General features: G+C 44.9%; 1 protein-coding gene and 1 long non-coding RNA gene across 8 annotated transcripts in view; both read left to right on the forward strand.

Annotated features, from left to right (window-relative positions):
* Ccl25 (chemokine (C-C motif) ligand 25) overlaps positions 1 to 25,101 on the forward strand; it is a 34,816-nt gene that overhangs the window by 1,258 nt on the left and 8,457 nt on the right. For 2 of the 7 annotated variants that reach the window (XM_006508736.4, XM_011242043.3), the window contains exons 2-4: positions 1,295 to 1,431; positions 23,144 to 23,193; positions 23,310 to 23,432. In XM_006508736.4, the coding sequence (XP_006508799.1) occupies positions 1,295 to 1,431; positions 23,144 to 23,193; positions 23,310 to 23,432 (310 nt within the window). Of the gene's footprint in view, positions 1 to 1,294; positions 1,432 to 23,125; positions 23,194 to 23,309; positions 23,433 to 25,101 lie in introns of those variants that run through there. The other 5 variants (XM_030243364.1, XM_011242044.3, NM_009138.3 and 2 more) reach the window with 4 other exon arrangements.
* Positions 1,438 to 15,073, forward strand: LOC108167518. The gene is made up of 2 exons (XR_001778498.2): positions 1,438 to 6,768; positions 9,501 to 15,073. It is a non-coding gene; the product is annotated as an uncharacterized LOC108167518 (long non-coding RNA).

Genomic DNA, 25,101 nt, shown 5'->3' on the forward strand with positions numbered 1-25,101 from the left:
CTTCCGTCATAAGAGATATGGGGGTTGAACTCAGGTTTACACTCAGCAACCAATGTCTGTTCAGCTGAGTCATCTTTATAGCCTGCGATGTCCTTTGTAAAAAAAAAAATATTTATTCACTTAACATCCCAATTGCTGCCCCCACTCCTGGTCCCCTTCTCCTTCTCCTCTGAGAGGGTGGAGCCCCTCACCTTGGCATATCAAGTCTCTACAGGGAGAGGCACAACTTCTCTCTAAGGCAGACAAGGCAGCCCCGTTAGGGGAGCATATTCCGCTTGGGACATCCTTCATCAGCTCTGTACAGTAAAACTTTAAAGAAGCCACAAAATTGTCAGCTATATGGCAACTTAAATTTTAAAATTATTAACTTATGGGCCAAGGGCGTAGCTTAGTGGTAAAGTACTTTCCTAGCACATCCAAGGAGGTTCACAAAAGAAGAGGAAAGGGAAAAGAAGGACATGGATATAGTTTGGTGGTTGAGTGTCTTCATGACATACACAAAGAGATAAAGTAGAAGGGTCAAAAGTTCATAGACAGGATGGAAAGATGGCTCAGCATTTATGATTAGTGTTACAGAGAACCATGATTCAATTCCCATCAACCCATCTATTGACTCACAACTAACTTTAATTGCAGTACCAAGGGATATAACACCCTCTTCTGTCCTCCAGGGGCACTGCACTCATGTATACAAAGCCACACTCAGACATACATATACATATGTGACTCACAAATAAAAATACAATCTTCCCTTTAAAAAGAAGTTCATTCTTGACTATGTAGCAAATTCAAGACCAGCCTCAGCTACATGTGACCCTTTTTTTTTAAAGTAAGTTATTAGTTGAAAAGGTAAAAATAACAGGTCTGCAAGATGGTTGAGCAGGATGAGGCACCACCTGACTGCCATCTCCAGGACCCTCATGCTAGAAAGAGAGAACTGACTCCTGCAAGTTGCCCTGCCTTGTTTAGCCTCTTTAGTAGAAGATGTGGCCCTTACTTTCATATCCACACATTGGCACACACACTGTTTGTTTGTTTATTTTGTGTGAAACCCAGATATTTTTAGTAGCTTTACTTAACCATATTTCAACATATGATCAAAGTTAAAAGTTATGAGATCTTTTGCCAGGAGGTGGTGGTGCAGGCCTCTAATCTCAGCACCCAGGAGGTAGAGGCAGGTTTGAGGTCAGCCTGGTCAACAGAGCAAGGCTATCCAGAGAAACCCTATATGAAACAAAAAGTTATGAGATCTTTTATATTTTGTGTTTTTCCTCTATTTGTTTTTGAAATCTAGTGCACATTTGCATATCAAGTTGGACCTGTTGCATTTCATGGATTCAGCAGTCCTACGTTGCCACTGGACCATGAGGAGGCAGAAGGAAAATCAAGTGGGTTCCATCTGCAGTGGTTTTTAAAAGGGCAAGAAGAAAAGTAAGCTGGGGAAAGGGTATATGGAAGGAAGGGATTGTAGTTCAGAGGGTAAGCCAGGAAGGTGGGCTCTAAAGATGGAGTGTGAACAGGAATCAGAGGAGTTGGGAAGAGTTACAGTCTTTGTTGTTTAGCATTGCCCTGTAGCTCATGCAGAAATTATGGGTCTGGGGCCTAGGAGATAGCTTAGTGGGTAAGAGGTTTACTATGCAAGCGTGAGGACCTGAGTCCAGAGCCCAGTACACACATAAAAAGCCAGGTATGGACTGTGTGTCTGTAATCACAATGCTGTGGGAATAGTGATGGGAAGATGGATGGGTCTTGCTGGCTGTCAATCTAGCTCAAGGTTCAAGGGAGACTCTGTCTCAAAGGAACAAGGCAGACAGTGATAGAGAGCAGGATATCCGTTGTGGGGCAGTTGGTCGTGGCAAGAAGCTTGGTGAGGTTGAGTGGGTTCAGAGACCCCAGCTCTCACCTGAGCACAGTAGGTGTTTCCCTGCTCCCTACCAGACTCCTGGCCTGAAACACATGACCACACGCCACACATAGGGATGTGACAACCACGTAGCACAAAACAGTTCTCCATGCCAGTGAGGTGTCTAGATGGGCCCTGGGGATTTAGCTAAGCTTTTCTTCCCAGACATTCCTTCCTGCAAAAGGTATTTAATCTCTGGTCCACCCTGAGGAGGTTGTATGCACCCATTTTCCATGATGAACAGTGACTGAATGGTCTGAATAAGCATGGACTGTCTCCCATCAAGAACTGCCACGGGAAGCATGGAGCGAGCCTTCATCTGCAGAGCTTCCAAGTCTAAGTCTCTTGCAGAAGGCCCCTCCTTGCTAGCCGGAGTAGTTGTCTGTGTTGTCCCCCCTGGTCCCCTCGTCCTGGTCTTGTCACCCTCAGCCATTGGGCCCCGGACTACTCCTCCTTGTGATTTCCAGCGGCATTTGAATGTCCAGGAGTCAGGGAAGCCCAACTTCAGCCTCAGCCTGCATTTTTCTTACTCAGGCTAAGGCCCCCAGCCTGGACTGCATTCATTCTTTCTCTCTCTCTCTCTCTCTCTCTCTCTCTCTCTCTCTCTCTCTCTCTCTGTCACACACACATCCAGAGTGGTGCTTCCTGAAAGCCCATCACCAAATGGTGGCATAGGGTAAGATGTAGTCTAGCATCTTCCATTTTGCCAGCTTAAGTGGTGTTTAGCGGCGAGATGGACCATGGGACCACATCTGGCATATATACCATGGGACATACTCAGCTGACACATACCCCAGCTGGCAACCCACAAGATCCACATCAGCACTCTGAATTAAACAGACTGTGAGTAACCCCTGGCGCTAGGCCAAAAGACTCAGACCTTCCCACTCTAAAGACAGATACATCCTCTTCCCACTTTTGTTTGTGGGCGGAGCTACTGCACTGACCCCCATCTAAATCCAGACAATCCAAGGGACCATTGATAAAAACTCCGAGGCAGAGCTGGCTCCAGAGCCACAGTGGCTACTCCAACTTGGCCAAGAACACACAATCCATTGCCTTCCTCTGACCTCTGTATGTGTGCATACATTCAGGCATACAGTATACTTGCACGCAAAGATGAATGTGTCCCTTAACAACACTTCCCAATTCAAACTTGATGTTGGGTACTTAACAGTTCACTAAAGGTCTGAATTTTTTATTATAGTTTTGTGTATGTAGGTGTGCTTGTGTGGATGGGTATGTGTATATTCATGCATGCACACATGTGGTCACATGCATGTAGAGGCCAGAGATCCCTCTACTATCATTCTTTATGTGCTGTCTGTCCTGTTTTTCTGAGACAAAGTGTCTTTATTGACTTAAAAATTTGTTAATTAGACTAGGTCTGGCCAGGGAGCCCCAGGGTTCTACCTTTGTCTTAGGGTTTCTATTGCTGTGAAGAGATACCTTACACAATTCTTAAAAAGGAAAACATTTAACTGGAGCTGGCTTATAATTCAGAGGTTTAATCCATTGTCATCTTGGTGGGAAACATGGTGGCAGGCAGGTGGACATGATGCTGAAGAGATAGCTGAGACTTAGTTCTACATCTAGATCTACAGGGAACAGAAAGAACAGTGGACCTGGCTCCAGGATTTTAGACCTAAAAGCCCTCTCCAGTGACACACTTCCTCCAACAAAGCCACACCTACTCCCAACAAGGCCACACCTCCTAACAGTGCCACTCCCTATGGGGCCAATTCATCTAAACCCTCACATTTCACTCCTTGACCATAGAGTCTGATTTATCTTGTGGGCCTGGCTCTTTAAAGGATCCCCAGTGGTGATCCTTTAAAGATGGATCCTTTAAAGTGCAGCCTGGCAGTGGTGTCGCACAACTTTAATCCCAGCACTTGGGAGGCAGAGGCAGATGAATTTCTGAGTTCGAGGCCAGCCTGGTCTACAGAGTGAGTTTTAGGACAGCCAGGGCTATACAGAGAAACCCTGTCTCAAAAAAACCAAAAAAGAAAAAAAAAAAAGGATCCCAGTTGCTAGTCAACTGGCCCTTTAAGAATTCTTAGCTGTAAGAACTGCTTGACCCCATAACCTTTAGTATTGGTTGCCTCTTGAGTTTCTGGGAACAGGATAGGATATCAAAAAGTCAGCAGAGGCTAAGAGGGATTGGGGGCTAGCAGGCTGAGGAGAAGGCAGTTGATACAGAAGAAGAAAAAGTCAAGTGAGGACACCCTGAGATGAGCAGGCTGATAGCTAATAGGTTAGAGAACAGTTGTTATAATATGGAACTGTTAGTATTAGGAAAAGTGGGAGAAGGGGCTGTTTAAGCAGACTGTTGGGGAACTGAGGAGATGGTTGGGAGAAACATTTGAAGAGGTTGGGCTGGAAACTGGGAGGAACGGTTTGGAAAGAAATTAGATTCAGATACATACACACACACACACACACCAATCCTTTTTTCTCTCCTATCTAGTGTTAGAGGGTGAAATGGGGGTGGGGATAAAGAGTGGGAGAAAGAAAAAGCAAAGACCACAAAATAGCAAAGTCCAGCTGTAAACCACTATAGACTTGTAGCCATACCATAATGTAAAATGTACTTAGTTCAACTTCAAAAGTACCCATTTTCTGTAACAGTCTCAACCCTGTTTAGAAATCCAAAGTTCAGCGTCTCTTCTGAGACTCATGGTAATCTCTTAACTGTAATCCCTGTAAAGTCAAAATGGAAAACAAACAAAACACAAAATAAAACCAGGTCACATACTTAAAACATACAGTGGTTCCAAAAGGGAGGGAAGGGAGCATAATGCATAATGGACCGGTGCGAGACCAAAAACCAGTTAGTGCAAACTAAATTCTGCATCTCCATGTCTGATGTCAAAATGCTCTTCGGATCTCCAGCCCATTCAGTTTTGCTGAACACTCTTCTTGGGTTGATTCTACTCCCTGTTAACAGCTTTCCTTGGCAGGTATCCTACAGTTCTGGCGTCCCCAACATCTTGGGGTCTCCAAGGCAATACAGCCTTAACCTTCACAGTTTCACACAATGGCCTCTCTGGGCCTCCATTCAGGGACACCCCTGACACAAGCCTGGCCTCAGCAGCTTTCCTTGGTTTCGGAGGGAGATTCTGTAACCCTTTCCTTATCTGTCTTGTATCCTTGCCTCTAAAACCAGGGCCATGTGGCTGAAGCTTCCTGGTTCTGCTGTTTGCTTGGGCTGGTGGGCAGAGGTTCCCTTGTTCAATCACATCTGCATAAGCTTTATGGTTTTGATGGTTTCCTTTGCTACTTAAGCTTTTCTTTAATTACTTTTCACAAGTTGGAAGCTTAGCTGGATAGATCTTTCCCTAGACTCTGCTTACTACTCCTTTTATTTCATTTAATCTGTTTATTTCCTTGAACTCGGGCCTTAGCTCCATTATACTTCCTAGTGCCCCCTTTCTCCTCAAGGTGTATATTTTGTATAGTTTTTCTTCTTCAGCTTGCTCTTTTATGTATGTCTATGAATTATATGCTTGTCTGCTACCAATGGAGACTGTAAGAAGGTATGGGGCCCCTGGTAGTTAGGGAGAGCTGTGAGCTACTATGTAGGTGCTAGGAATTAAACTTGGGTCCTCAGGAAAACAAATAGTGCTCTTCGTAAACAGCCATTTTTTTCAGCCACCCCTCCCTTTTTGAAATGGTGTCATGTAACCCAAGCTGGCATCAGACTTCATATGTAGCTAAGGATGACCTTGGACTCGTACTCCTGCTTCTACCTCCCCAGAAATGGGATTACAAGTGTGTACCACCGTGCCTGTAGTTGGTACACTTTTATTTTTTACCATGTAGGATCAAACTCAGATTGTCTCACTTGGCACAGTTCACCTCTAAGCCATCTCATTGGCCATAGACTATTTATATTTTCAGAAATATAACAAAAATGATTTTTTATTAATATCCTACTTGGGTTTTTTGTTTATTTTGAGATGATCTTACTCTTTAGCCCTGACGGTCTGGAACTCACTAGCCTTAAACTCTGCCTTGAGCAAGATATGCCTGCCTTTGTTTCCTAAGTGCTGGGATTAGAGGTGTTTCCCACCTCTTCTCACTACTGTAGTTGTTACCAGACCTGGTAGTACTGATTTGTATTCCCTGCTATTCTTGAAGCTCAGAGTAATAGTTTATCCATCTGTAATCTTATTATTTGGGAGGCTGAAATATGATTATCACAAGTTTAAGACTAGCCTGGGCTACATATCAAGTCTAGGATAGCAATAGTAATAATTTTTTAAAATAGAGCTAGGGACATCAAAGGTAGTGGGGCTGCCTAGTATGTGTAAGGCCTGAGATTCAGTCCTAGGTACTGAGAAGGGGAGGGGGAAATAGCTCAGTCAGTAAAATGCCAGGTGCACAGGCTTGAAGATCTAGCATTGTCTTACACTGACATAAAAGCTGAGCCCTGTGCCACACCTTTTAAACTCAGCACAGGTGGGATGGAGATAGACAGATCCCTAGAGCTTATTGCTTAGCTAGCCTGGCTGAATTGATGAGCTCTAAGCTCAGAGATCCTGTCTCAAAAATAAGATTTAGAGCCAGTGAGACAGCTTAGATGCATACATACACCCACATACATGTTTACATGCCCACATGAACACATCATTACCACTGCACACACATACACATACAAACAGTAATAATTTATTGTAATTAATAGGCCAATATTGATGACTTGTTTTTGATTATTCAGAGTATTTTTCTCTAATACCTGTTTTCTCTTCCAGGGTCCCACAAAGATTACAACATACAAATTAATTTTTCTGTCTAGTTGCTTCTTGGCGGTGACAGAATCACAGCTTCCATATTTGTGATGGCCTTTACACTTTTAAGAGGTACAGGTCAGGCATTTGATCCTTTGAAACTAGATCTTTGTAGCTTAGAGCCATCTTGTTGTCTAGAAAAACAAACAAACAAACAGGTTGTCTTAGAACTCACAATCCTCTTGGGTGCTGGAATTATAGGTATACCTCACTGCACCTGCTGGTGAGTTATTTTGGAAGGTGTTTCTTTGTTAGAATAGTCATAAGATTATGGTAATGGGTTATTGACCGAAAGATAAAATCGCCAATCAGTTTTCCACCCATCATACTGTGTGTGTTTGTGAATGTGGAAGGCAAAGGTTGACATCTGTTGTCTTCCTCAATCATTATCCATCTTTTTTTTTCCCCCATTTTATTTTTTGAGACAGAGTCTCCTATTGAACATGGAGCTGACTGGTAGACTAGGCTGGCTGGCCCATGAGCGTCAGGGATCCTCCAATGAGGGTCTGTTTCCTCAGTGCCAAGACTATAAGTATGCATCACTGTGCCCAGTTTTTTATGTGGGTGTTGGGGATCTGAACTCAGGTCCTCATGCTTGCACTAGAAGCATTTTACTGACTGGGTCATCTTCCCAGTGCCCTCATATGTTAAGGTACATCCATCAACATTATTTGGTTGGTTGGTTTTGCTAGAGCCTTCAGCATGCTGTTATTAGTCAGAGTTCCCTAGAGTAGCAGAATGAATCTTTTTCTGTATATATAAAATGGGGAGTTATTAGATTCACAGGCTGTGTTATAACTAATTCAACAATGGCAGGCTATGAATGGAAAGTTAAGAATCTAGAAATTGCTCAGTCCATGAGGCTAGATGTCTCAGTTGATCTTCAGAAGATGTTGAAATCCCAAAGAAATAGGCTCAAGTGCCAGTGAAGTAGTGCATGCTAGCTAGCAAGGCAAGAGCAAGCCGACATAGAGCAGAACCTTCCATGACCTTATATAGGCTTCCAGCAGGTGTGGCTCAAATGAAAGGTGTGTCTTCCTGTCTCAAAGGTCAAGACTAGAAGTAGATGTACTTCAAACCAAGCAAAAAGTCTCTCACAGGTATGCCCTCCATTTCTGGATTATAGTTTATTCCAGATGTAGAACCAAGAATAGTTATCATAGCAACCATTTTCTGGCCTCCACAAATTGTACATGCATACACAGAAACATGCACATACATAATTTTTAAAAATAATAATTAAAATAAAAACAATGGGAAGAGCCAGTCCACTGTGGGTGGTACCAATCACTAGGCAGAGGTCCTGAGGAAATTGAACCATGCTCAAGTAGTCAAGTATGCATGCATTTTTTACTTTGTGTACTTCATTGTAGATATGGCAATCAGCTGTATGAAGTTTCTGCTTTCACTTCACAATGATCAACTATAGTACATTTTCTGCTTTTATTTTAACTGAATACTACTTCATTTTGTTGTTCAAACGGTTCTGATTTTGGCCATTAGAATTTCTTTCTGTTGATTGTTATGGTCCTTGATTATTATCACCAAACATGTCAAGGTTCCTGGACACTTCTAACTCTAGCATTGCAAGATCCTGCAGGATTGTATTATATACTTCTTACCTCAGTCCTGAAATAAACCATTTCTCCAAGAAGTCTTGGATGTTTGTGTAAGAGAATGATGATGTCACCAATTAAGATGAAGGTTAATGGGATGGTTTAGTGTGCGGAGGACTTACTGCCCAAGTCTGATGACCTGAATTAGGTTCCTGGGAGCCACATGGAGTTGGAAGGAGAGAATTGACCTCCCAAACTTGCCTTCTGACATCTACAGGTATCCCATGTTATGTGTGACTGCCTGCCCTCGCAGACCAGATATTATATGTGCACATATATATGCACAATATTTTTCCCCTTTTATACAGAGGCTCACTATATAATCCTGGCCGGCCTAGAAATTGTTATATAGAACAGGTTGGACTAGAACTATCAAAAATCTACACGCCTCTGCCTTTCTGTGTGCTGGGATTAAATGTGTACATTACCACGCTCAATCACATTTTTTTTTTTAAGTTTTTCTTTCTTTCTTTCTTTCTTTCTTTCTTTCTTTCTTTCTTTCTTTCTTTCTTTATTATATGTAAGTACATTGTAGCTGTCTTCAGACACTCCAGAAGAGGGAGTCAGATCTCGTTACAGATGGTTGTGAGCCACCATGTGGTTGCTGGGATTTGAACTCTGGACCTTCGGAAGAGCAGTCGGGTGCTCTTACCCACTGAGCCATCTCTCCAGCCCTCAATCACATTTTTTAATTAAAAACTTGAGATGTGCTATGAGCTCCAAGAGCATGTACTACTAACTTATATTGTTTCTTTTATACCAATACTTGGTTGTTGTTTTGATCCTCAGGCTGGAACCTAGGGCTTTGTGACTGCTAGACAAGTATTCATAGTACCAGCCCTCGTCACAGCTCTGTTAATTGTCCCCATTATACCAGGTTTAGTCACTCAACTCTGGAGATATAGCAGTGAGCATACAAGGTGTGTCATCTAGCTCAATGTCAGCCCTTAGAGACATGAGGGCAGCTCCAACATTTGCTTTATGGCCTTGGAAAATTAATTTCCCCTTTTTAAAATGGGGGGGAGGGAATGATGGCAATACTTCCTGAAACTCTATGAGAACTAGAAACCCTGGCAGAGCTTGAGCAAGTGTTTATCACATTTTTCTCCGTCATTCTAGGGAATCAGTCCCAAAGCCCCACTGTTGATTAACTGTTTCCTCCAGATTGAAATATTTTCTTCTGTACAGAAAGGGGAAGCTCATAAAACTTAGAAAGTAAAGGAGACGTCCAAGTTTCAGGAAGAGTTTGCAACCTAGAAGATTCACAGGGAGCTTCACTGGGCTACAGAAACAGTAACCATTACTATGAAGAGAAAGGAAAGTGTCCTGTGGTTGAACTGAACTGTCTTCGAGGCCGTTAGAGTTCCAGGCCTGCAGTTTCTATGAGTCGTCCTGTGTGAGGTGAGCTTTTCAGTGACTTGGATGTCTCCGAGCCATCTAGCTCCAGTAAGTAACCTAAGTGCACTGCCTGGTTCACACTAGACTTGGGTAGAATGACTTCTGCACACTGGCACCCCATCTAGAATGAATAGACAAGTCGTCCTTCTTGGCTCAGGAAGTCACAAACACCTGTTTATATTGGACAAGTGCTCTACTGCCATGCTGTACTCCCACCTCCTTGTTTTCTCTTTAGGTTTTCTGGTTAGTGTCAGCCCTTGAGTAAGAAAAAGCAGACAGTCATGTCTGGCCCAGGATGTTCTTGCTGTACCTTCATATCCCAGTTCCTTCAGCACAAGCTGCACTGCTCATAAGGTTAGGAGATGGCTGAGGACTTTTTTTTTTTTTTGGTTTTTCGAGACAGGGTTTCTCTGTGTAGCTCTGGCTGTCCTGGAACTTACTCTGTAGACCAGGCTGGCCTCGAACTCAGAAATCCGCCTGCCTCTGCCTCCCGAGTGCTAGGATTAAAGGCATTCGCCACCACGCCTGGCAGGATTTTTTTTTTTTTTTGAAAGATTTGTATGCATGTGTCTCTGAATGTCTGCCCACATCTGTGGCCACGAGGAGATCAGAAGAGGGTATCAGGTTTCTCCCACTCTACCTATGGTCTTTCCCTGAACCTGGGACTTTTGTTTGTTTTTCAGTTGGACAGAGTCTAGCAAGGTGTAGTGGTCTCTGTCTCTGCCTCCCTTAGAACCGGGTTGTAGAGTGTATTGGTTTCCAGCTTGTTATATGGGTGTTGGATCCTCATGATTATGCAACACGTACTTTAACTACACATCATCTCCAGCCCAGAGGGGTTTTGTTTGTTGCTTGCTTTGTTTTTTTGAGACAAGATCTCATGCTTGAACTTGCTAAGTAGCCAAGGATGCCATTGAACTCAGAGTTGGGGTCCCTGGTGCTGAGATGACAGGCACATACCACTGTGCTTGGCCAGAGATGACTTAAGTCTTGATGCCTCCTTTGAGAATATCTTTGCTCTCACATATACTTTTCATGTTGGGGCGCATCTGGCTCAGTCAAAGCATAGGGGATGCTTTTGTATAACTCTCTCCTCCAGATTAAAGCATTCCCTCCGGGAAGAATAAGGAAGGTTCCTAAAACTCAGGAAGTAAATAAGACTTAAAAGCTGCACAAGGCTTCTCACCTGAGGTTATAGAAGAAATAACAGTTGTACATATAGGGACTCAGGGTTCCATCTGTAGCACCACCACCACCAGTCATGAGGGAGAGCCTACCAGGCAGAGAAGCAGGATGCTTGGGACCCAGACAGACAAAATGGATACCAGGGGCTGCAGATAGGGCTCAGTGGTTACAACACTTGCTGGACAGTTGTTAAGAACAGAGTTTGAGTCCCTAAGACCCATATAAATGCCAGCTGGATGGGTTGCAGTACCCTGTAATTTCAGCCTTGGGAGGTGGAGACAGAATCAGCAGAGCATGCTAATGGGGTCTGGTTTGATTGAAGCTCTGCCTATGGTTCCCAACATCAACATGGGCCTCCACATGCATGTACACATTGCACCTGCACATGTGTGAGCTCATACATGCAAACATGCATACATATACACATACATACATACATACATATATGAAGGAAAAAAAGGGGGAGGGTACGCCTATTCTGGAAGATTATTCTTCATAAGGAATTCAGGTAGTGAGTAAAGAGAATGGTGAAGACACTGAAGAGGTGATGGTCACCTGTTCTGAAGAATCACAGAGAAGAAGCTGGAGAAGTTACATCATGATTCTAAGGACAGGGTAAGACTAAGCTTTACATTCATTTGTTTGTTTTTTAGGTGAGCAGTGGGTGGTGGTATCACATGCTTTTAATCTTAGCAGTTAGGAGTCAGAGGCAGACAGATCTCTGAGTCTGAGGCTAGCCTGGTCTACAGAGCTACTTTCAGGATAACTAGGACTACGCAAGGAAACTGTCTTAAAAGGGTGTATATGTGTGTAGTTGTCTGAGGCCAGAAGAGGGTAAATAAGTACTGGAGCTGGGGTTATAAGTGGTTGGGAGGCACCTAATGTGGGTGCTGGGCTTGTGCAAGAACATCACGCCCTCTTAAGCTATCTCATCAAACCCAGGTCCTACGTTTTTGTAAATCATGTGGTTGCCCTAGCAACAGGAAACATGCCCACATGTGTTTTCTGTCAACTCCTTTGAAGCAAGCTGTGGACATGTGTTTATTAGTTCTCTGTTACGGACAGAGCGCCTGAGATGAGCACCTTAGGTTAGGGAAGGTTTACCTTGGCTTCTGGGCTTCAGTCTGTGGTCCCTTGGCTCCCTTGCTTCTGGCCTCTGATGGGAGAGCGGAAGATGGTGGTGGGAAACATCCAGTGGAACACAGCTGCCCATCTCATGGCAGCTAGGAGTGGGAGAGGCTGAGGACAGGAGAGCAGGTACCACATATCCACCCCTAGTGACCTGCTTCCTCCAACAAGGTCCTCCCTCCTATCAGCCCTGTCAGTTTGTAATGGCTCATTCAGATGTGAACCTATCAATGGATAGGTTATCAATGGATAGGAACTTGAGGAGCCACTGATGAAGTCAGAGTCTCCACAGTCCATCTTGCCCAGTCCATCTCTCAACATTACTGCATAGGGAAACTTTGAAGATAGGGACTTTGGGGGGACTGTGGAGATGGCTCAGTTTGAAAAGTGCATCCTATACAAGCATGACACTGCTTGGATTACCAGTATCCATTAAATAAAAAAATAAAATAAAATAAAAAGTGAAAAAAACTCAAGGCTGGGTATGTTGACCTGTGCTTATGATCTCAGTGTTCAGAAGGTAGAGGTATGATGGTTGCTGAAAGTTCCAGGCTGTCCATGGGTTCATGGTGAGACCTCATGTTCAAAGGGTAAGAACAAACAAAACAACCCAGGAGCAGCAGCCAGGTGTTGTGAACCTAAGTCAGTACTGAGAAGACTGGAATGTCTCCATGGCTTGGTGTCCAAGCAGGCTAGCCAAAGAGTGAAAAGCCCTTTCTTTCACACACACCAAACAAACAAAAATGGCTTTTAACACAGACACTTGGGAGGTACAAGCAAATGGAATTCTGAGTTCAATGTCAGTCAAGGATACACAGTGAGACTATCTCAAAAACCAAAAAACAAGAGTGATTGAGGAAGATGCCCAGTGTTGAGTTGTAGCCTCCACATACATGGTACTGGAATATAAGAAGTCTTGCAGCTGGGTAAAGAGTGATTGGGGGAAATGCCCAATGTTGGCCTGTAGCTTCCACATACATGTGCACACATATACACACATAGTGCTGTCATGTGGGGAGATAGGAAAACTTGCAGCTGGGTATAAGGTAGCCAACCAGAAAGAGGAAGGAAAGCTCTAGGAAAAACAAGACAGAGCTGGCTCCACTGCTCTCCTAGGCAACACAGTAGGGCTATCCTTGATGGTGGGAGCTAGCCCCAAGGGTATAGGCAGGGAAGGGCTAGTCCTACCCTTAGACTGCTATAGGGTGGCTTGGGAGAAAGAGAGGCTCCCTCAGCCCCTTACCTCTCACTGCCTTTGAGATAGCCCTGTACCTCACCTGGGCAGCACAGTAGAGCTGACCCTGGTGGTAAAGGTGTTGGTAGGCTGGCCCAAAGATGAGAACAGGAAAGCTGGTCCTACCTACCCCTTGCTGGCTTGGCACTGGGTGAACTAGCCAGGGCACTGCTGGAGAGCTCACCCTGGTAGTGTGGGTACAAGAAAGCTGCTGACCCACGCAGCTACCTCCCAGGCCTACACCATCTATGATCTGCTGATGCTAGTGAAAGGGTTGGTCCTGTAGATCCAAAGTAGCAGGCTCTTCATAGCACAGAGCAACAACAGAATATCTGGGAGGAGTGCCTGTGACGATCCAGTATTGACAGACAGTGTAGCAGAAACCAGAGGTCTCAGTACAGACCAATGGCTCATTGCAATAAACATTTGCAAATAAAGATGTATGGATAAAAGGGTATACTATGGAACACAGTTTAGCTTCCATGGCAAGAATTTTTTCTTTTTTATTCTAATTTTATATGGGGGAGGGTTTGCAAGGGTGGATATGGAGGGGTGGGGAGATGAGTGGGATTGGGGTGTATGATGTGAAAATCATAAAAAAATTAAGTAAAACAAGCAAAATAACAAGCCAGTCCTTTGCTGGGTCCCATGTAGCACCTCCTGCACCGTACCCCCATCTCCACCTCTCTAGGAACACACAAGGCACGTTTGCTCTTTTAATAAGCTCAGCAGCTGTTAGTAATTACAACTTCACTTGTAACCATCTAATTGCTACAGACTGAATTGTGGGTATGCGCAGCTTCTAAGAAACCATCTTCCTATTCCTGAAAAGAGACCTTAGAGTGTCTTAGTGGTGGGTTAAAAAAAAAAAAAAAAAAGGAAGAGAAATGCTAGGCCCAGCCCTGTCAGTCCAGGAGCTAGAGGCAGCTGTTGTTGATATTTGTTGGCTTAATCCACCCTCCATTCAGAGATGATATGCTTCTGCTTTTTAAAAATTAAATTTTATGTGTATGTGTGTCATAATGCATGTGTTGAAGTCAAAGGGTAACTTAGAGGAGTCAGTTCTACCATGTGTCCTTCTGACAAACTGGGATCATCAGGTTTGGCAGTAAGAACATTAATCCTGCATTTGCTTTTGTTGTTGTTATTATTAAATTCGTTCACTTTACATTCCAATATCAGCCCCGACAAGTACCCCTTCACAAAGGTCCTCCCTCCCCATTCCACTCTCCCTTTCTCCTTTCAAAGGAGGAGTCTCTTCTAGGTGTTGGTACCCCCATACACACACGCATCAGGTTGCTGCAGGGCAGGCAACAGACTCAGGGACACACTTCCAGTTGGTGGGGGACCCACATGAAGACTAAGCTGCTTATATGCTACATATGTGCAGTGGGGCTAGGTTCAGTCCATGCTCACTCTTTGGTTGGTGATTCAGGCTCTGGGAAACCCCAAGTGTCCAGGTTAGTTCATTCTGCTGGTGTTCCTCTGGATTCCCTGTCCTCTTGGGGTCCAGTCTGCCAATCCCCCCCCAATTTTCCCATAAAATTCCCCTAGCTCTTCTAATATTTGACTGTGGGTCTCTGCATCTCTTTCCATTGGCTGCTAGTTGGAGCCTCTTAGATGACAGTTAAATGCTAGGTTCCTGTCTGCAAACATAACTAGAACAAGCAGAAAGTCTATATTTAAAACCAGATGCAGGAAAGAGGGTCAAGACTTCAAGATCATAACCACCTTCAGGAGGATTCAACACCTTTGGCCTCTATGCGTGCCTGCACATAACTTGTCCCTATAATACACATAATTATAAATAATGAAATTTTAAAAGGGAAGAAATAACTCTGAGGGTATGTGTTCTATCCCAGAGCCCATATAAAGAGCCAGGAAAGGAGGTGGGTACTGGAGAGACAGAGATAGGTAGATAGATCCTTAGAGTACAGTGGCTAGCCAACCTAACCTATTCAGTGAGCCCCAGATCTTGTGATTGACAGTGAAAAGGTATTCTGTGTTCCTAAGAGGAGAGGACAAGCCACGCCATCCAGGACCCCTCAAGAGAGGGAGGAAGGGAGAGGGAAGCACGGGCACGAGCAGTGTGATAGATTACATACAACAGAGCACATTAGAAACGATAAGTGGGCTTGGGCTTGCCTAGCTCAAAGTTTTAGAGGACTTTGGGGCATAGGGTATGCCCCAAGTTGTCTGGTAAATGACTCTGGAATAATTAAGAGAAGTAGAGAAGAGGTAGAAATGTTGCACAGTGGTAAATACTTAGCTAGCATATTTGAGGCTCTGGGCACCATCCCCAACACTGAAAACAAAACTGAAGATTAAAAAAAGATCATCGCAAAGCTGGTCTGTGTACACCTATTAAATACCAGCTACTCAAAGGCTGAAGCACAAGGATAGTTAAAGGCTAGTGTGGTCGTTTGAATATGCTTGGCCTAGGGAGTGGCACTATTAGGAGATGTGGCCCTATTGAAGGAGGTATGTCACTGTGAGGGTGGTCTCTGAGACCACCCTCCTAGCTCCTCCCAACTGCCTGAGGACAGTCTGCCCCTGGATTCCTTTGCATGAAGATGTAGAACTCTTGGTTCCTCCAGTGTCGTGCCTGCCTGTGCTTCCTGCCTTGATGTACCATATGGACTGAACCTCTGAAAGTGTAAGCCAGCCCCAATTAAATGTTGTCCTTTATAAGAGTTGCCTTGGTCATTGTGTCTGTTCACAGCACCCAAACTAAGACAGCAAGCCTGTCTGTCCAACAGTGAGATTTTTTTTCTATGTATCTACTTATTTACTGCTTTGTTTATTTAGAGATCGGGTCTCATGTGGCACAGAATGGCCTCAAACCTGTAGATGATCGTGAGTTCCTGATCCTCCTGTTTCTACTTCTTAAGTGCTAATAGGAATGAGATTCTTCCTGTGTGTGTGTGTGTGTGTGTGTGTGTGTGTGTGTGTGTGTGTGTGTGTGAGTTGGACACACTTGCACAACAGCATATATGTAGAGAGCAGAGGACAACCTTCAACATCAGTACTTGTTGTGGATTGCCTTGGTGCTGTTTGTATTTTGATGCTAATTCTGTTCCTTGAAGAGGGGCTGCCCCTGACAAGGAATGGATCCTGTACTCAGGAGATTCCATATGAACCTCCTCCCCTTTTTAAATGATCAAATAAAGGCTAGAGCCTGTGATTGGGCAGTGGAAGGGAATGGTGGGGCTGGAAGTTTTAGAGAAGGAAAGGGAGGAAGATGAAGGAAGAGGAGGTAGAAGATGGAGCAGAACGACATGGCCTGGAGGAGCTGCAAGTAGCAAGAGATCTCATAGCTGGGGAATAGAGTAGTGTAGTGGTGCATCTATTGTGGATAGCACATATTTGCTCAGTCTAGGCATGCAGCTAATTAAAGAAAGGGGGGATGAGACGATTGTTTTCAGCATGGGGCAAGGAGGAATGGCCAGGATGGAAGTGGAGCCAACGGTGTTCCCAGAGCATAGCCAGGAGTGCTCTGCCGGCATTTGTGGGAGTGGTATTGGCTAGCAGGTGGGGGTGGGGGGGTGGGGGTTGGGAGTGGTATTGGCTAGCAGGCGGGGGGGGGGGGGTGGAGGGGTAGGGATTGGGAGTGGTATTGGCTAGCAGGCGGAGGTGGAGGGGTAGGGGTTGGGAGTGGTATTGGCTAGCAGGTGGGGGGTGGGGGGTGGGGGGTAGTCTGCTGGTCCCAGAACCTAGCCAGACCAAGCATGGGCTTTTTAAAATTACACACAACAGGTACTTACCTTTTACCTTGTTTGAGATTTCTTGGTTGTTTTCCCCCAGTGATCACCAAGCTAGCTGGCCCATGAGCTTCAATGGATTGTCCTGTCCACTATCACCATAGGAGGGCCAAGATTTCAGACATTTGAGATTTGTGTTTTTATACCAGCAGTGGGGGTGGGGGGTGGGATTTGAACTTAAGTTTTCACACTTGTGTGGCAGTATTCAATTGGCCATAGCCTCCATCCAAGAGCATAACAGAAAAACAGTAGTCAGTCTAGGGCAGGATATCCTTGAAATCTAGCGAACCATATTGGGATCCCAGCAAAAGGGGTCACGCAGAGACTGCCCATAAACCAGGTACTTGGGCCTCAAACCAAGGGCTTTTAAGGCATCTGGAGAAAACCGCTTTCCCTCCCTCTCCGGTTGCCAGGCAATCCCTGTGCTTCTGGACCACAGCGAAGTGCAAGTGGTTTAAGAACATACATAGACTGAAAGTGAATTATAAAACAACGTATTTCTTCTAAATGGAATCTAAGAGACAAAATAGCTATCCTTACATCACATAAACAGACCTGAAGTCAAGCATTGTAAAATAAGCCCAAGAAGGTTATGTTCATTACATTTTGTCTTATCTAATCTGTTCATTGCTGAAAATGGATATTGGTGTACTTTCTCAGTCTTGTTTTATTTATCTTTAAATTTTAAAATTTCTATTTGTGTGTGTGTTGTGCATGTGTATGTGCACAAACAAGCTCACAAAGTGGTCAGCTTCTCAAGGAGCTATGGAAATACATATTCTGATGTATATTTAGCAATATTAATAGAACTGAAGGAAGACATAGGCTCTAAATCAATGTTAGGGCTGGGGAGATGGCTAAAGTATTTGCCATGCAAGTGTGAGAGCTAGAATTTTGATCTCCAGAACCCACATAAAATGCCAGGTCTTCATGGCAGACCAGTGGAAAGAGACAGGATCCTCAGAGCAAGTCATTTAGCAAGAATAGTAGTGTGGATGAGCTCTGCGCTTGGCTGAGCGACAGTACCTCAAAGAATAACATGGAAGAGTTATTTCCTACACCAACGTCAGGCCTGTACATGCACTCATGCATGCATATGTGCACAAAAACATAAGTGCCCATACACATGGAAGCATGCACGGACACATGCACAACACACACACACATAGAGTTTTTTAAATTTAAAGATAAAACAAGACTATGAGAGTACACCAATATCCATTTTCAGCAATGGACAGATTAGATAGACAAAATATGTGAACATTATACTTGAACATCAAAAACATATAGAACATCCCATCCAAAAGTTACAGAGTCCACATCCTCCTCTAGAATACTTGAACCATTCTCCAGAAAGGATCGTGTGTTCGGCACAAAACAAGTCTCAACAAATTTGAGACAGACAGTAATTAGGACTCTTTCCCACCTCCTGTGGTATGAAACTAGAAATTAATACTATGAGGAATTTCATAAAATTCACAAATACTTGGAAAATAACACATTTGTTAAAGTGATAATGAAAAAAATTCAGTTGGGTTACATCTATAGTCATTCTATAACACTTAACACCTACATCAAAAAAAAAAACAAAAAAAACAGCAGGTGTAGGGGTGCACACTGTAGTCCCAGCACTTAGGAGGTAGATGCAAGAAGTTCAGAGGTTCAGGGTCAGCCTAGGCTACATGAGAGTCTGTGTTAAAGGAAACAAAACACAGGACTGGAGAGATGCTTCAGTGGTTAAGAGTGCTTAAGGTCAGCCAGGCAGTGATGGCACCAGGCAGTGGTGGCGCACGTCTTTAATCCCAGCACTTGGGAGGCAGAGGCAGGCGGATTTCTGGGTTGGAGGCCAGCCTGGTCTACAGAGTGAGTTCCAGGACAGCCAGGGCTATACAGAGAAACCCTGTCTCGAAAAATGAGAGAGAGAGAGAGAGAGAGAGAGAGAGAGAGAGAGAGAGATAGATCTCTTTCAGAAGACCTGAGTTGGTTTTCTAGCTCCACACCAGGCATCACACAACCATTTGTAACTCCAGCTACAAGGGGACCTGATGCCTTTAGCTTCCACGGGACCAGCACATATGTTTATGCAGATATACACACACATTATTTAAAATGTTTATTTAATGTATTTATTTAAAAATAAACAAAAGCCTAAACATACCAAAAGGGAAGCTTGCTATGCACAAAATCCTGGGTTCTATTCCCAGTACCTTATAAAGTAAGCATGGTGGTGCATGCCTATAATCCCAGTACTTTGGATGTAGGGGCAGAAGGATCAGGTGTTCAAGGCTATCCTGCACTGGAGAGACACTGTCTCAAAAAATTAATAAAATCAAATGAAATGTTGGAGCAATTTCCAGTGAGACGAGCCATATCAGGGAGGTATGAGCTCGACAGCCAGAACCTGCCTCAGTGAATCGGCATAAAAACAGTGGACAGAAATTCCTGATATCAACCTCAGGCTTACACACACATACACACACACGCATACACACACACATACACACACACACACATACACGCACACACATACACACACACACACACGCATACACACACACATACACACGCACGCACATACGCACACGCATACACACACACGCATACACACACACATACACACACACACATACACACACACACACATACACACACATACACACACACGCATACACATACACACACATACACACACACACACACACACACATATGCAAAAACTTGCGCGCGCATGCACACACAGGAAAAATGGAAAAAAATAAACGGTAAAGCAGCAGCTTGACACAGGGTTAGTGAGGACTGGCTGGTAGGTGTCTGGAGTACAGAGTATCCCTCCCTCCCTGTGAAACGAGCAGCTATGGAGAAGGGTTTCCAGCTGCTTTTCCCAGACAGCCAGGGCTGCCAAAGTCTTAGCAAATGGCTCTTTTTTTTTTTTTTTTTTTTTTTTTTTTTTGGTTTTTCGAGACAGGGTTTCTCTGTATAGCCCTGGCTGGCCTGGAACTCACTTTGTAGACCAGGCTGGCCTGGAACTCAGAAATCCGCCTGCCTCTGCCTCCCAAGTGCTGTGATTAAAGGCGTGCGCCACACCACGTCCGGCTAGCAAATGCCTCTTACCAGTAGAACTTCAGGATACTCGAGGATCCGACAGGTAAAAACGACTTCAGGAGAATGCCCACTTCAGCCCAGGATGTTCAGGCAGTGCCCATCCCTGCACCTTTGCTGATGACCTCCAGGTCTCTGCTCTACAGCCCTCTGCCATGGCAGGACTGCTGATTTCATGGACAATATTTCTGTTGTTCTTGCTGTTGAGAGGGGGATCTCACTATACAACTAAGACTTTTGATCTTGGCCTTTCCAGGGCTGGACTTGTAGCATTTCAGAGGGCTCCCCAGTCGGTATTGGGGTATATATTAGGCAAACACTCTACCACAGCCCTCGTTTTTACTTGATATTTTAAGGCAGATCCTTTTTTTTAAACAAATAAGTGTCTTGATTTTTTTTATTAAGCAGGAATGAACTTATTTATGACAGGAACACTTTTTTTTTTTTAAGAAAGATTTATTTCATTTATACAAGTACACTGTAGCTGTCTTCAGACACACCAGAAGAGGGCATCGGATTCCATTCCAGATGGTTGTGAGCCACCGTGTGGTTGCTGTGATTTGAACTCAGGACTTCTGGAAGAGCAGTCAGTGGTCTTAACCGCTGAGCCATCTCTCCAGGCCACTAAGTTGCTCTTAAACTCACTGAACTCACTGCAGTCCAGGCAGACCTTGAATTTGGATGTTTAAGCTATCCATGCTCGCTTGCTCTCTCTCTCTCTCTCTCTCTCTCTCTCTCTCTCTCTCTCTCTCTCTCTCTCTCTCTCTCTCTCTGTGTGTGTGTGTGTGTGTGTGTGTGTGTGTGTGTGTGATATTTATTTTCATCTGACTCTCCAAATGCTAGGATTACGGATCTGTGTCACCGGTTTTATGTGGAAGTAATGTTAGAACCTTAAGTTTCATACATCCTAGGCCACGTTCCCAGCCTAGCACTTTGTCTTTAATTCACATCCTTGGGACCTTTGAACATCCTGTCTCCTACTCGCAGTCCTGTCTACATCTTGAGCAGACAAGCTACTCGCTTAGACTTCCTCTCCTCTTCCCTATGAAGGGTGCTAGTGGGTCAAGCCCTGACCCCCAAGCTGGGGAAAATGGGCACACATTCCTAGTAACTCCCCCTGACACTTGGCTTCAGTAGGTTCTGGTTTGCCACGCTGCGTCTCCAAGCCTGTAGCCACGCTGAGCAGCGTCCTAACCCAGCCTCACCCACCCAGATCCAGAAGCCGAGGAACCTGAGAAGCTCATGGATCTGAAGGGTAGGGGTGAGGGCTTGCATCCCCTCTACAAGAAGACTCCATCTGCTGCAGTGGCTGGATTGCACGCCACACCCTCGGAGTAAGCCCCACCCAGAAAGCACCCCCTGGTTTCATAAGCTCTTCTGTTTATATCTTCCTCATTTGAAAACTGGCTGTAAAGTTCTACCCACCAAAACTACTCAAATCTACACCATCAAGATTCATCCTCAGGTGCCATTCCTCAAAACTCGCCCCCTGGTGCTATTCTCCAAACACAGACCAAAGCTTTATGACTTGCTCTGGTGTGTGGAACTCTAAGCTCTAATCATCCTGGGGGGCCTTAAGCTTCACTCACCTGCAGCCGGCCAGCACCCTCCACTGCCCCGCGGAGTGGGGTAGGGGGTGGGAGAGGGCAAAAGACCCCGACTAAGTAGAATTAAATACAACAGGAGGTTCGGAGTGTGAGGAATACCCAGAGAAAGGACGTGTCGCTAGCTGCGGATGCGAGTGATGAAAAGTTAAAAGCGGTTAGTTGTGAGTTCTTGTGGCAGGCCTCCCCGTTCCTCCTCCCCGCCCCGTCCAGCCCCGCCCCATCTTCCTAAACACTTTGCCCCTATCCCCCAGAGGGTCAAGTTAACCAAAGGAAAGAAGAAATGCTTTCAAAATGAATCTTGTTTTGCTTCCTGCAGACAACAGACGCTGTCACCTGGATCCTGGCTTCACATTCCAAACCAGAACATTACTTTCTTTCCAGTGTTGTGGTTACAAACAGTTTTGTTAGAATGGCTTTCATTCCGTATCACTCACTGCCCCACTGAAAGTGTACCTTTCCAGACCGGGAGCTGGCTGAAGGAGTTTGCTGCAAAACTTGATGACCTTACTTTGATTCCAAGCTCCACTGACTCTGCAAAGTTGCCCCCAGATCACCATGGTTCTCATGTCCCCAGCCTCCCAAATAAATACAATTTTAAAAGTGGGCCAGCAACTGGAATTTTATTCAGCAACTAAAAAATAACATTATGGTCCAGCACTTGGGAGGCAGAGGCAGAGGCAGTCGGATCTCTGTGAGTTCAAGACAAACCTGGTCTACAAAGTGAGTCCAGGACAGCCAGGGCTCTGTTACGCAAAGAAAGTCTGTCTCAAAAAAAACAAACAACAAAAACAAACAAACAAACAAACAGGAAAAGAAAAAGAAAGAAATTATGAAATTTCAGGAAAACGTGTTAAGGCCAGGACAGAGCAAGAGAGCAAGAAAAGGCAAGATGGCTCCGTGGCTCAGTGAGTAAAGGCACCTGCCACCAAATCAGATGACCTTTGTTTCATCCCCAAGACCCACAAGGTGGAAGGAAAGAATAGATTGTTGTCCTCTGACCCCACAGATACGCCATGATTTATGTGTGCCCTGTTCTCATGTACAAAATAATAATAAAAATTAGAAATAATAAAACTTTTAAACGCAGCTAACTATAAAAAGATCCGTGAGGAGATGGAATAAAAAGCTTGTAAGGGAGAGGGCTGCGGACAGTATTGGACCTCACATAATAAGGTATTGGGAGGGGATACTGATTGAGAGGCCTGGCTGCATAAAGTGCCTCAAGGTTCATGGGGCAGGTAACCTGCAGAGACAGATGTAAAATAGGACTTGGTCTATCTGAAGGAGAGAGAAGTCCCAAGTCTCACAGAGCTGGTAGAGAGGAGGAGCAGGAGGAGGGAGGGAGAGAAGAGAGGGGGCAGGTCACTGCAGGGTGGGGCTCTGACTATAAAGAATGAAGCCAGTTCACTGATCCCATAGGCAATACACGCTACAAGCAGGCACCAGCTCTCAGGACCAGAAAGGCATTGGTGAGTCTTTTTCTGACTACAGCAGAGGCTAGAGCAAGTCCTTTGCCATCTGCCTCTCTTTCAGAGAGTTCCAGGGGTGGCTTGAGATACTGATGTCTTTCCTTCCACTTTTATAGGTGGCCCCCTTAAACCTTCAGGTATCTGGAGAGGAGATCTAACCTTCACTATGAAACTGTGGCTTTTTGCCTGCCTGGTTGCCTGTTTTGTTGGGGCCTGGATGCCGGTTGTCCATGCCCAAGGTATTGTCCTTAGCTATACCTACCTTGCCCCGGTTTGGGCATATTGCTTTCTCTTCTCACTTGTCCTTCTCCACTTGTTGAAGTCTCCCTGTATTCTGTATCCTTTGAACTCTTCAGTGTCTCTTGGGAGGTTGGGCATAACAAGAATTCCTGGTACTACTGGAGGTAGATGGGTAGAGATGAAGTGTCCCCAGCTACTTACTCCCAGATCCCTCACTTTCATTCTGAAGTGCTTCCTTTGCAAGACTCAAGAGGTTTAGGGGCTGCAGGAACCTGAGGGTGGATTCCAATTGAGGAGAAATTCACTTAGCCAGAAATGCATTTTGATGCCCTTCTTCTGCCTAGTTAGGGGATGTGAAGTTAAGCTCAGAACCCTGAAGACTCTCCAGACTGCATTCCCTGCCTTTCCTCCCTGTGTAATCTAGGCAAGGGGCTAAGATTATTCTGTGTGGGACTCAGTGTCCCCATCTGCTAAGCAGGAATGAAAATTTAAGGATCCAATGAACTGCAAAATACTCTCAGCTGCAACAGGATTCCCAGCCCTGTGGTCAGGGAACCATCTTTGTCTTCTTTCTTGGCCTCCTGGAAAGCAGGTACTGGAGGATTCAGTTACCCAAGGCCAGTTCTCAGGGGCATGAAGCATCCCCCAAGAGTCCTGTCACTGGGTGCTTCATCTCAGAAAAAACTGTGAAGTCCCAGCAGGTGTCAAGGCAAAATCCCAGGCCAGGTTGAGGACCAGGATCCCTGCTTTTGCCTTGCCTGCTCTTCTACAGACAGGTCGTGCACCTTCAAGCTTCCACCGTACCCATAGAAAGCCAAGCTTGGCTTTTTTTTTTTTCCCATTCTGCTATCTGGGCCACTCCCAACCTCTGCCCTTTGATCCTGGGAGAAAAATGGCCCCCAGTGTTGGAAAACACCTGTCAGGGATCCCTGAAGTCCCATTTCTTATCTGACACCACTGCCCCTTGTCCTCAAGAGCCAAGGTGGAGCAATGGCAAGGAGGATGAACTCTGTCCCTGAACCTCTACTAGGCTCTACTTGTCCTCAGATCGAGGAACCCACTGTCTTGCCAACTTTCTTTATTCATTTGCTTCTCTCCTCAGAACTTTCTAGGATCATCTCCTCCTCCTTGGGCACCTCCTCCAGCTCCAGTGCACCTTCTTTCATGTAGATAACATTTTTGGCTTCCCTACCAGGTTGAGATACTCCTGAGCATTAGGTCTAATTCATGTCTGTGTTGTATGGCTCTTTGGTACCAAGAAGAAATCTTTAAGCTCTTGTTAGACTAACAGGGGAATCGGCAAAGAATGGCTAGGTCAGTTTAGCAGCCACTGAGATGAGTATAGAGAGGAAAAGGGATTTAAGTTAATTCAACATGGGGACAAGCTGACTCATACCTGGAGCTGAGATGGTCAGGAAAGTTGAATAACCTGTTTATATTTTTATCCAACTTACATTTATTTATTTATTGTGTGCGCGTGTGTGTGGATCAGTATGCACAGTGCCCATGTGGAGATAATTTGCAAAGTCTTTCCTTTCACTCTGTGGATCCATGGGGTCAAACTCAGGTTATCAGGCTTGGTGGCAAGAGCTTTCTCACTATGTGTAACTCACTGTCCAGGAACTCACTATGTAGACCAGGCTAGTCTCAAATGCTTAGAGATCCTCC

The sequence above is a fragment of the Mus musculus genome, chromosome 8 (assembly GCF_000001635.26).
Source record: "Mus musculus strain C57BL/6J chromosome 8, GRCm38.p6 C57BL/6J".
NCBI classification, from domain to species: Eukaryota; Metazoa; Chordata; class Mammalia; order Rodentia; family Muridae; genus Mus; species Mus musculus.